Source organism: Mustela lutreola, chromosome 5 (assembly GCF_030435805.1).
Source record: "Mustela lutreola isolate mMusLut2 chromosome 5, mMusLut2.pri, whole genome shotgun sequence".
Lineage (NCBI taxonomy): Eukaryota > Metazoa > Chordata > Mammalia > Carnivora > Mustelidae > Mustela > Mustela lutreola.
This window is the reverse complement of record NC_081294.1, coordinates 66,495,288-66,508,853: the sequence shown is the minus strand read 5'-3', so window position 1 is coordinate 66,508,853 and position 13,566 is coordinate 66,495,288. Positions and strand designations below refer to the sequence as shown.

Genomic DNA, 13,566 nt, shown 5'->3' with positions numbered 1-13,566 from the left:
GAATGATAATCGGTACATCTGCATAGAAAGGCAAGATTCGCCCTAGAATTCGTTTTTAAAATGTCAGAGTTGTGGCCAAAGGGGAACCACTCTGAATTACAAGGCATACTCTCTGACGTGACTCTTCTGGTGCTACCATAAGTCAACACACGTGCAAGCAGCAAGCGTTTACCGAGCCCTGAGTATGTGTCAATGTCATGCTCAGGAATCCGTGTGCACATTATTTCATTTAATTCTCACAACACATTCCAGTTGTTGGGTATCATCCCACTTTATAAATCAGGGAAGAGCGACCTAGAAAGAGTAATTTATTCAAAGCCCAACACAGGTAGTAATGGAATCAAACCCAGACCTAGATTTATTGATTTGTTTTTACACCAAAGAGAAAGGAGGCTCTGTCGCAGCCTGCTAGGAAGGCTAGATATGAAAAAGAATGGCGAAAATGTAGGACTTAGCATTGAGCAATGGGTCAGCAGGACCAATAAAAGCCTGTATTGTGAAAAAGCAGAGACAAATCTAAATTTATTTCAGGAAGGTCCTACATTTGAGAAAGGGAAAAGAAATTTTTTTAAAGAATTTATTTATTTATTTGACAGAGAGTGAGATCACAAGTAGGCAGAGAGGCAGGCAGAGAAAAAGGAGAGAAGCAGGCTCCACACTGAGCAGGGAGCTGGATGTGAGGGCTCAATCCTAGGAGACCCTGAGATAATGACTGGAGCCGAAGGCAGAGGCTTAACCTACTGAGCCACCCAGGTGCCCTGGGAAATGAAATTTTTTTTTTAAAGATTTTTATTTATTTATTTGATAGACAGAGATCAAAAGTAGGCAGAAGGCAGGCAGAGAGAAAGGGGGAAGAAGGCTCCCCGCTGAGCAGAGAGGCCGATGTGGGGCTCGATCCCAGGACCCCGAGATCATGACCTGAGCCGAAGGCAGAGGCTTAAACCACTGAGCCACCCAGGCGCCCCCGGAAAATGAAATATTTTAAGCGTGGATTGGTTAAAGTAGTTTGCCTTACTTTGACATATATTAAAAAAAAAAAAAAAGGACATCTTTTAGTAGAAAATATTACTTTACATTAAAAAGGAGAAAATCCTATTCCCGGTGTAGACACAAATGTTAAATAAAACAGACAATCCAGAGATAGGGGAATTGACTAAGCTACAGGCAGACACAGAGATTGATATTCAACACCCCCCAGTGAGGATTAGTGCAGCACACTGGCTCTCTGATTGATTGGCACTGAAATTAGTGTTCTGCAATTTGTAATTAGATATAGGAAGCCAGAGCACTTTGGAAGCATTTGATGGGTTCTCTTGCAGGCAGCTTAATTGGTAATGAGATTTACGTGTTGATGTTAGAGGCGGATTGGTGGTTGAAGGGTAACACACTCCTACTCATTTTCTTTCTAAAGAACAGATTGCTCTGTGTATATGAAAATAGGATTATAAACACATAGGAATACATATCACTTTGTACACATATACAACTAGATATAAACATTCAGGTCAGCTTTTCAGTTTAAGAGTTAAATTATTACATGAGTCTAATACAGTATTGGCTAAAATAGAACGAGTCATCAAACTTCCTTTTGTTCATTTCCTTAGGTGTTATTAATGCTCAAATGTAATGACAATTATGTGGCATTTGCAAATAGGCACATCCTGATTGCCCACAGCTATTAAATGTCCTTATTAACAAGAGCTACTGTACATCTCCCATGTGGAATCTTAATAAATCTCCGATTTTATTTTGCTGTTCAAAACCATTTCCATTCTAAGAGTTAGTTTTTGGCTGAAAAGTACAGGTCACAGTGAAAGTCTTTAGGGTCAATAGTAATACTATGATAAAAAACACGAGGGTCACTTATAATTATACTTAAATTCATTTCAACCTTAGGATAGATTGTAAAAGCAAAAATGGCTCCAAATTCTTGGCAACTCCTCCTATCAGAAGGTGGAGTGTTTTGAAACCATAGCTTGTTGTGTGATCTGTTTCGTCCCCAGGGATGATAGCAAACACAACATAGCCAAAGGCTTGAAACGTGTTTGCATGTTGACATTTTGCTCTGTCTCTTGCTGCTTTTGAGAGCCAGTCATCCTGAAAAGAAGCCCAGGCTAACTAACATGCTAGCTGCTAAAGACATGTGGCTCAGGTGCCCATCACAACCGGCCAGATGCTGGACAAGTGAGAGGAATTCTAGAACCCCTCTACCTCTAGCTGGTCCACCAGCTGAATACAGGGAGGAAAGCAGAAGAACCACCAAGCTGAGCCTAGCTCTAACAGTCAAGCAAAAAAACAACTGCTAATAAATAATCAACTTATACCACTGTCTGCGGTGTTTGTTTTGTTTTGTTTTAATGCAGCAAAAGCTAACAGATACAAACCACTAACCCAGATATGTGGTTGCATTATCTGTCGATATGTACATGCATGTAACTGAATATTTACCTAAAGACAATATAAACTAATAGTCTGCATTGTGTAAGTTATCTCAGTCATTAAAATGAAAAGTTTTATAGTAAATACACATCACGAATTACATAATAGCAAGCTCCACTTGCTTGATTAAATGGTGAAATGAACTAGCTGGATTTCCAATTAATACAAAGATTCGGGGCACCTGGGTGGGTTGGTGGGTTAAGGTTCTGCCTTTGGCTTGGGTCATGATCTCAGGGTCCTGCTCAGCAGGGAGCCTGCTTCTCCCACTCTTTCTCTGCCTGCCTCTCTGCCTACTTGTGACCTCTGTCTCTATCAAATAGATAGATAAAATCTTCAAGAAAAATACAAAGGTTCTATGCCTTTTGGTTCAAACAAATCTTGTGTTTCTAGGAATTTCACATTTAAGTTTAGGGTACTTTAAGGTACAAGAACCAAGGTGATGGCTTCAATTATGAATTCAATAAGACAGAGTCATTTCATCAATACTGAACTATTTTTAAGAGAAATCTGCAAAAGCTAATTTTTATTTTTTGATTTTTAAATTTTATTTATTTATTTACAAAAGCTACTTTTTAAAACTAGCTTTCAGGCAAGCACTTCCTAGGTTAATTGTTTTTAATCTGATTATTTGTTATACATTATTGGACAGATTTTAGTTTTCCTTTGATCCATGTGATTGCCAAATAATTTCCCATACTTCTTTGGTAAAGCATACATGCTTAGGTTCATGTGACCTAAGTCAAATATATCAGGGTATTGATGTCAGCCAAGTGACTATCCACTGGGACCTTGCCACTATGGTACCCAATTCTAACAAAACCTACATTCTCTCTGTGTCCCCAATGCTTCTCATAACACAGCTCCCTTCTGTAGGTTTATTAATCTGCTTGATGTCAGGATTGTACAATGAAACAGCACTTTGATATTAAGAAGTTCTTAGCTGTCACTACACGAGGCTTACCTTTTGCTGAGACAAGCCTTAAACACTGCAGGAAAGGTAGCCAAACTCATGACTTCTCCCTAATCCTGCCAGCTCCTTAAACACTTGAGAGTTAAAAAACAAACACAGTCCTGCAGAGATGATTCATTTTCACTCCCCAAATGTTTACTTAACCTTGTCACATAAAGAGTGGTAATATGTTCCAATGAAGAAAACCAAAGTTGATTAAAGCAGCTTGCAAAGTTGCTTGAGATACATTAAGAATGCACTTCTTTGATATGTCCCAGTAAAAGGTATTCCAAGCATGCACACATGGGCTCACACACATGTATCCATGCACACGTGCGTGCACACACACACACACACACACACACAAAACCTCTCAAAGTACAAAGTCCATTTTTTTTTTTGTTCCTAGCAATGGTTTAAAGAAGAGACCAACCACAGGCTTCTGTTTACATTTAACTTTTGTGCATTTGAGAATTGACAGGGCCACAAGTTTACCTTTTAGAAGCATAAATAAAGTAAGAGCTGTGCTGAATGCAATTAAGTAATTCTTGTAACATTTGAACTGCTATACAATGCACCACATTTTTGTCAGACCCAACTTTTCCAGCAGTCTGCAAATGAAGCCCAGAATTCTAAGTGATATGTATCTGGTCCTTGGGGGATGGAGAGGAAGAAAGGGGGTGGAAAGGTATTTTCAGGGGCAGACAAGGTACAGTAGGGTGGGTGGGAACTATGGTTTCCTGTTCTTAAATTCTTCAAGAGATTTTTTGAGCTAAAAGACCCCTGTGAGTTTTATGTCAGAGTAATCAATTCTGAAAACATATTTCACATATGACAGCCACATGTGAAACACTTCTATAAAACTTCCACTGGTATACTTCCTCACTACACAGATGTGCTCTCAAGTCAAAGATGCTGCAGCAAGAATCATTTTCTGTGATATTTTCACATATGAAATTGGCTTAACTCATGTCTCTCATTGCATCTTTGCTTCTAAGGGAATGTCACAGAATCCGTCTCTTAGGGCAATGTTCTACTAACCCCAGCAAATTTAATTTTTGGCAATGGCCATTCATCGAGACTAGAACTTAATATCCACCCATGACCATCTGCCAGTTTTAATGTTTCTAACTTGGACCATCACCCACTAAAAAAAGAAGTTGTCCATGTACTTGGTGGTTCCTCTGAAGGATGACCCAGGGGCAAGAAGGTCTCAGGGTGGGCATCTCTCTGGCAATCCATCCTTCCAAAGAGTGGACACTGACATTCAAATGTTAATAGGGCACATCCTTCCAAGGTAGTTGACCCTCACCTGTGAGTGTGGTCCAAGTGGCAGGGACACCGCTTGTCACATTTGATGCCGTAGAGCCCTTCGGGACATAGGCGTGCCTCACAGCGCTCACCAGCAAAGCCTGCTTCGCAGAGGCACGAGCCGCTCACATGATAGCATTTCCCTCCATTGACACACTGGCAGGTCTCAGCACAGCGAACTCCGTATGTGCCAACGGGACACTCGTCCTGGCACCTACCAAGCAGGCGGGTGGGAGCAGAAGACAGATTATGTAATGCCATGTACAAACACACAGTTGATTCCAACAGGCTTCATAAAGTAGAAAGTGAAGGTGCTTTTTGCATTTGTTGTGTTTTTTTTTAGTGATGGCCCCATTATAGGTATAAAAGCAGGAAGCTGTATTACTCTGGCTACAGGTAGTAGTAATAGCCACATGACCTATTCAAAGGAATAAAACAAAACAAAACAAAACAAAAACAAAAACAAAGTAAAACCATGAACTTGGCATAGGAATCCTGTTTTATACCTAGTGTTTTGCTTGCTAAAGATATACATACATTCATGAATATACATACTGGAAAGATAGCAGGAGATACCAGAAGAGAGAGAAAAGTGACTGCTCAGATGAGGAAATTAAAATACTTGCTTTCCCTGTTTCAAAGAGAAAAGTTTGTAGCAAATTTCAAACAATGTTAATTCTCTTGGCTTTCATGGTGGCTTTAATATTTAATCTTAGCCATGTGGCTGCTTTTTGCAAAGCTGAATGGAAATAATTGCTCCTCATTTAGAAAGTTATATATTTAATAAAGAAAGTCCTCTTTAGATCTGGGCAAGTCAGAGCTATTGCAACCAGGTTTCTTCAATTCCACCTGGGGAACCCATGCCAGGGGGTGTATGGACACATGGAGTTTCCTAGTACAAAAAAAATTTTAAGGGGGTTACTATCCCCTGCTTATTAGAAGGACTGACAAATGGCAAGGAAAAAAATATCAGGTCTCAAAAATTCACTTTATCTTTTAAAAAATGACATTAGAGTCATTTCTGGTGCCAGAGGAAGGACAGGCTCTGGATAAGTTGGATCAGGTGGGCAGCTAAGTGGCTGGAAGGAACGGTGATGGAGAAGAGAAAATTCTCATCACTCCATAGAATGCGTGACCGGTTGTCAGGCCAGCCAAGTTTCTTTCTGACCTGGCAAGGTGACTTCACGGAGCCTCCTGCGACAGAAGGAGCACTTCCTGCCAAAGGAGTGGGAGACGGGGTCTCGTCTAGCCAAGCGCCTGCCATAAGGACAGTACACTTTGTGGGTGGGAATCAGCAGACACTTCCCATGTGGCTCTCGAGTCACGCCAGACCCATGGTCAGAAATGTAGGTCAGCACTGCCTTTTTTCAGATCAGTATCATACAAGCAGCAGGTGCATAATAATGAATTCAAGGATATCTGAAGGCAGGAGCAAACAGGCTGAAAAGCAAACCTTTTCCACAAGGCTTGGCATATTTTTAATAATAGGGTGTGATTAGTAACAATACCAAGTTTGGATGGGATTCTACTTAAGTGTAGAAGCTAAATCCGGTCTCCCTCTGCCCTCCACCCCTAGCTCTTTCACTCTTTGGCCGTTAACCCTGGCTGTAGCATATCCTTAATGTGATAGAGACAAGGAAAGGAGCCTCTTGTAAACTTGGTTTCACCTGATGCTTAAGACATCTTGAAGTGTGTTTGTCAAAAGGTAAAATCTTCAAATCCACTGCTCAACTAACCATTAGCAAAGTTCTGAAGTAACCGCCTACAATATAGCATAAAATCAGATGTGTGCTTTAAAATTACGCAGGAGTATACTTATTTTTAGACCACAGTATTTTTAAAAGGTACTCTATTTTTGACTTGTAAGAAGTCTTAATAAGCCAAGTCAGTTAGTTTATTCCTCAAGGACGTACACTTCAGGGAAAGAAATGCCGAGGTGCAGTCATTGGGCCTCGTCATGGATTCCGTTAAAGGCTGGTAAGAACTCTGCAGCCTGTCTGTCCAGATTTTCTTGTGATTCAGTACGAAAAAGGAAAAGATAAACAAGGTAAAATAACATTGCTTTCTCTCTCTTACATGCATGCATGGAAAAACAAATCCAATTGTTAAGCTTTGGGATCCACGATTTTAACTTTGTAAAAAGCTTAGCTCTAAAAGTGGGTGAACCGAGTATAGATCGGAAGCCTGGAAAACCGTCTGCTGCCAAATGACATGGAAGCAGCGTGTATATTTTATCCTATCTTGGCAGGGACTTCCTTTTCTTTGGGAAAACAAAATCCATAATAGCTGGTCCTGACCCATATTTACTTTTCAAACCTGTAATAAAATATACTACTAGTTCATATTATAAATGGCAAGAAGCCATGTGAATTTGCCTTACTAAAGTAGCCACTGTGTAAAGCTTGGTTCATATTCTCATTTCTTTTTCATCAAAGTTGCACATGTAAGGAAACCCTGTTTATAATAGTTATGTCTACTTCCATCTACCAAACCAAGGTAATAGGATATCGTTCTGGTAGTAGACTTTTTCTATCTCAAACATAAAAGCAGAAGCACCTGGGTGGCTCAATCAGTTAAGCATCTGCCTTTGGCTCAGGTCATGATCCTCGGGGTCCTGGGATTAAGTCCTGCACTGGGCTCTCTGCTCAGGGGGGAGTCTGCTTCTCTGTCACCTTCTCCCTCTGCCCTCCATCTCCAGCCCATGCTCTCTCTTTGCACATGTCCACTCTCTCTCAAATAAGTAAGAAGAAAAAATTTAAAAAAAACAGCAATCATAAAGTAGCTTATAGCTTTCAGGTTAGCAGGGTTAAAAGTCTCTGTCAAACAGACTTATCTCCCTTTTTGGCCCCTTTATCCAAAAGAGGCATCATTTCTCAGTGAATTTCATGCCCTTCATGTTGTTTATGTGGTCCCAGGCAGAACGACAACAAAAAAAGCTATCCTAGAAATTAGTAAAAGAGGTAATAGATTTTCTTACAAGTGAAGGCAGAGAGGCTGATAAAGATAGAACAAAAAATATCAGCCAGTAGAAATATGTTAATTTGGAATATATATATATATATATATATATATATATGTGTGTGTGTGTGTATACACTATATATAAAATTATATATATAATACAAATGTATTTATCATATATATGAATATATGTATATATCTCATATATAAAATGTATATATATTTGTTTTCATTTATTATTTTTAAAAATTTTTGGTTTTGAATAATGCTCTGGAATTGGGAAAAAAATGGATAAGCTTTAAGTAGATAATAAAATAGGACACCAATTCCCCAAACCCATGAGATTCACAGGCTTGTTTTAATATCATTTCGACTACTACAATGCATCTTATTACAAATGGATGAAGAAGGAAATAAGTTAGCATATAAAGGGTGGCAACTCCTTCCTGCCTGGTCCTTCTGAGCATGTCCCTCTCCAGAGTGCCTGGAATAATTGGGCCAAACCATGATTTAATGTGAAAGAATCGCATTCCTCATTAAACCTGGGATCATGGATCAGTTGCCTGCCTTTTCAGCATCTGGAAGTGCTGCTCTGGGGGAAATATACAAAGCAATGGAAAACAGCCAACTTTTCCACAATCCTAGATCCAGGAAAGTTCTCCCAGTGGAGACCAACGCTACGTCCCCCCAATTCCTGTCTGTCATTTCTGACTTTACCTCCTTTGACTCACTTTCCTTCTTCACTTGCAGGTTCTACGGAACACAAGTGTGGCCGGACAGTCCCACCTTCGCCGGAGCAGGGAGCATGACCGAGGTACAGATCTCTCCCTCTGGCTCACTCTTGGGAAACACAAGCTATGAGCATGGCCCCAAAGGCCTGAGCAATTCCAGGGAATCATCATGAAGAACACTCTTTTAACCCTTTCAGAGGAATTTCTGGGAGGCTCTGGAAATCATCCTCTCTCCCTTCTTGCCTGGCCGGGCCACAGTACATTTCCCCACCCCAATGTCCTCCCAACCTTTCCGCAAACCCCCAAGACTATTATGCGGGCATCCCCTGGGCTGCTCTGCCTGCCTACAAGGTATCTGTTTTGTTTGTTCTGTCTTCGCTCTGGCTGGCAGGGCCATCCCCACATCCTGGGAAGGCTTTGCCAGCAGCGCCCTGTGGTGGTACCTGCTCCTTCAGGCAGCAGAACTCTGGTTTAACCTCAGAGATCAAGTTCCGCTGACTTCTCAAAACAGGGAAATGCCAAGACCCCAGGCCCTCAAAGCTGCCTTCACCACACCTCCTGCCACAAACTGCCCCATAGCTACTCATTTTTCCCTACTGTAGTGACAAATGTGCATTTGTGTGTATGTGTGTGTGTGTGTGTGTGTGTGTCTGGAACCCAGATGGAGATGGTATAATTGAAAACAGAAATCACATCATCAGTTTACTGGCAAAACAGAAGTTATCAGAACAACAATGCAAGGAGAAGTTCCCTCTTCACTTTCCTTTGTCTTTCTTTGGCTCCTTGCCCTCTTTGCCTTAATCTAAAATTCACCTGGAAATCAGCTGTTACTCCCCTTCCCTGCATTCTAAATCAGATGACTATAGGCTCGCCTGACATGTTTGTTGTTTCTGTGTTGCCTCAAATTTGAGCCTTAAACTGTGAGGGGACAAGAAAAAAAAATTATATAGCTGATCCTTGAGTAACATGGTTTTGGAAGTATATGTCCACTTACGGATTTTTTTCTTCATACACACAGTACTAGAAATATATTTTCTCTTCCTTATGATTCTCTTAACATTTTCTTTTCTCTAGCTCACTTCATTGTAAGAATACAATATATAACACATATAACATAAAAATATGTGTAAATTGACTGTTTATATTATCAGTGATGCTTCCTACATAGTAGGCTATTAGTAGTAAAGTTTTGGGGGAGCCCAAAGTTACATATGATTTTTTTTTAATTTTTAATTTTTTATAAACATATATTTTTATCCCCAGGGGTACAGGTCTGTGAATCACCAGGTTACACACTTCACAGTACATATGATTTTTAACCCACTGAGCCATCCAGGTGCCCCCCAAAGTTACATATGATTTTTTACTGCATGAGAGGTCAGTGTCCCAAAGCCCTGAGTTTTTCAAAGGTCAACAGTATTTGATTTTTTAGTGCCCTAAAATATTAGGCAAAAGTATTATTTGGGATTCTGAATAAGATAGTAAGTTCAGAATTCATCTAAAAACATCTATCTAAAACACAACCGTAAGCCAAGATATAAGTCACAAAAACTTTCTAAGAAGTCCTAGAACATATTACATGGGTACCTCAGTGACTCAGTTGGTTAGGTGACTGCCTTAGGCTCAGGTCATGATCCTGGAGTCTCAGGATCAAGTCCCACATTGGACTCCCTGCTCGGCAGGGAGTCTGTTTCTCCCACTAACCTCTCTCTCTCAAATACATAAATACAATATTTAAAAAATATATTACAAAGACCAAGCTCTGAAGGGTGCTGTAATAATTTATAACATCCAAAAATTAAAGGTAAAATACATAGCTATATTAACAAAAGATGAAAAGTCTTTTAATGAAGTTAAACAAATACTATTAAGAGAAGTTCTTAATAAAAACAGGGATTAAAAAAAAAAACCACTTAACAATAAGTTTACTAAAAACCAGTAACAAATATGAAACTACACTGAAGCCATTTTCAATAAAATTAAGATAGGAGTTTCTTCTTTGACCTCTATTTGTCCTTACTGATTTAGAGGCTTAAATTAATGCAATCATTTCAAGAAAGGAAATAATCATTATAATACTGAAAAGCAGAGACAAGTACCTTTTTTGATAAATGATGAAACAACTGGTATTTGCTAAACATAACATCAGAATTAATTAAAAATTTTGGTGGAGAGGCTAAATAAAAAACACTCAGGAACAAGTTTTCCTTTATCTTGAAGTAGCCAATTAGAAACAGAAATGACATTTTTCCAAAAAATACAAATTAATTAGAGTTAAAGTTAAGAAGAAATTCTAAGTTGAGAGGTGGTGGGGGTGGGGGGAAACCATGCTACAGTATCTTAATAAAAGTTAAAAAAAAAAAAGATCAGGACTTTGGAAAGAAAAAAAAAAGGAGGAAAGAAGGTTGAAGAAATACTTAGGTCACAGATCTCACTAAAAAATAATGATAGCTAATTTTTATTGAGTTCCTAGACATCAATTAAATTGATAATCACTGGTATTTAGACGGTTCAGAGAAATTACTCAACTAGAATAAGAACTAATGTTTGTAAGCTTCCACACTGTTCTAACTGCTTTAATGTACTTATTCAATCTTGATTCAACTCCAGAAGAGAGTAAAATTATAATTTGAGTATTAGCAATGAGGATGTGTCGAAGGACACAGGTTCCAAAAATCTTTGTTTTGAGCCAACATAGTCCCCTATCTCTCCAAACTTTTTTCTTCAATTTTACACACACATCCACTAAGCCTGGTTAGCTGGTCTTTCAGGATATAAGAAATGAAAGAGCAAATTAGAAGGCACAGCATGAGCAAAACCGTCTAGGGTAACACTTTATTATCTAATATGAAATATGACAGTGGCTGGAAGAGTCACATGAGTACAGCCACACATTTGCTCTTATTTCATGTGGGACTGGAGAGCACTAGCAATCCCATCGGATCTTCCTCAGTCACTGCCACACAGGAAAATAACTGATTTTCTTAATGAAATACTGAATCGTAAGACCCTAACTCTATGCCCCACATACTTGCTAAAGATAACCAGGTACACATCCAATTTTGAAATAAATCTACCAAAAAATGTTTGAAATATATTTTGATCTTTGAAGTGGCTGTCCAACCACTCGACGGTTGAACCTGACATACTCACCATAGGTTCTGGATAGCTGATATTTTTTAATCTATGTTTTTGAATGTTTCCTCTATATCTTCAATTAAGTATCATCTATGGCTTACTTTCTTTCTTTTTTAACATGTTTTAAAAGATTTTTTATTTGTTTATCTTATAGACAGAGATCACAAGTAGGCAGAGTGGCAGGCAGAGAGAGAAGGAAGCAGGCTCCCTGCTGAGCAGAGAGTCCAATGTAGGGCTCCATCCCAGGACCCTGGAACCATGACCCGAGCCAAAGGCAGAGGCTTTAACCCACTGAGCCACCCAGGCACCCCTGTGGCTCACTTTCTACACACTGAGTTGGGAAATAATATATCAAATGCACTGATACTTTATAGATACCTCTGGAATGTTACAGAATAATCACAGAGGTGTTCCCTGGGCTCTTCAAGCTTTCCTTTCACGCCATTACAAGCAGTTGGAGAAAGATGAGACTATCCCTTACCGTTCCCCTGTGTATCCTGGACTGCAATGACATTGGCCTGTGGCAGCATCACACGTCCCTCCGTTATGGCACTGACATTCTTGTGAACAGTTCTTTCCGAAGCGACCCTCCGGGCAAGGCTGACCACACACTGTGCCCTGCATTCAAAGAGACTTGGAAAATTACATGGGCCTCCAGCCAGGGAAAGGCCAAAGGAGGAGGGAAAGAAGAGAGGAAACAGAAAGGGAGGAAGGTATAGGGGCACAGGGCTTCAAGAGAATTAGATGAAGGGGATTTTAGAACACACGCACTCTGCTCAGCATCTTTAAAACATTAGAAATTTTAAATGAACTTATTTACTTAGAAAGCCAAAACTCAAGATATGTTTGAAGATGGCAGAATAATCTTAAGAAACACCCATATTAAAAAACCGAAGTATAAGATAAAGTTACATGAAATTATTATGGTAACCTCAGAAATTTATAAATCCTCCTAAGTGTTTTTCCATGCATCCTTACATGTATAATAAGTCAACAATACTTATCGAGTATCTATTACAGAAACAGCAACATCTGGTGCAAATGGAATATCCAAATGCTTTACCATATGTTCTAAAGAAAATATACATTATCAGTGGTTTTATGTCTTAAGGTATAATGGAGCATGAGATGGAAATTTTGTGTACCTGAATTAACAGTAACATCACCTAAGACAGTAGTCCTGTAAGAATGAACCCAGACATATTATTTCAGAAGAAAAACACTTTTATTTTCAGCAGGTTGAACAAACATTGCTGGGCCAAGATCAATAAGAAAGCTTATTTCCTGGGAAGAAAAATCAAGAGAGTAACTTGGACATGTCTCCTCACCCTAGAAGCTGTCCATCTTGTCATGCGCTATCATTATATTTATTCCAATCCTATGTTTATAGGAATAAGTACCAATAGGTCAATGAAATACTATGATTTTCTACTTCATGTGGCTATATAACTTGGGCTTATAGCTTATCATCTGTTTATTGGAGTTACTGTTAGCACAAACAGCATATCCCAAATAACAGAGATTTTTAAACTGTTGTTGTTTTTTTTTAACTGTTGCAAGCTGTTGCTCTGTCCTCCTTCTCCCTAAAAAAAGGCAGACTGTGGGCACTCTGAAATTGGAGGCTAGCGAACACCAGATGGTTTTGTAAATGTTTATTCTGGATAGCGTAAGAAAATACATTTCCTCTAACTCCTGGCTACCCACAAAGGCAGTTGGTGTGCTAATTAAGTCTCCTCTGGTGGTTTTTAGCTATCTACAAACAAGGAAAGTTCTTCCACAGACTCTTGGAACCAAAAAAGCCTTTGAGAGATGATTCAGACCAATGCCTCACTGAGAATCATCTATGTGTCAGGCATAGAGCTAAGCTCTGAGAATCAAAGATAAGGTCAAAACCTTTAATTTGTTCACAATGTGGTGCTGGGGGATAAATGCAAAAATAGCTCTAATTCCTCCATTCTAGCACAGCTATCAACATGCCTGAAAAAATAGTGTGCCAGGAGTCAATTTGCCGTAAGCTGGAGTTCTGGTCAAAGTTCTC

The 13,566-nt window shown here is 39.3% G+C and overlaps 1 protein-coding gene across 2 annotated transcripts in view; it reads right to left on the bottom strand.

Moving 5' to 3' along the window:
• The window catches only part of MEGF10 (multiple EGF like domains 10), a 165,563-nt gene that overhangs the window by 44,462 nt on the left and 107,535 nt on the right, over positions 1-13,566 (bottom strand). For both annotated transcript variants that reach the window (XM_059174463.1, XM_059174464.1), the window contains exons 8-9: positions 12,010-12,146; positions 4,701-4,913 (exon numbers count right to left, since the gene is read on the bottom strand). In XM_059174463.1, the coding sequence (XP_059030446.1) occupies positions 4,701-4,913; positions 12,010-12,146 (350 nt within the window). The remainder of the gene's footprint in view (positions 1-4,700; positions 4,914-12,009; positions 12,147-13,566) is intronic.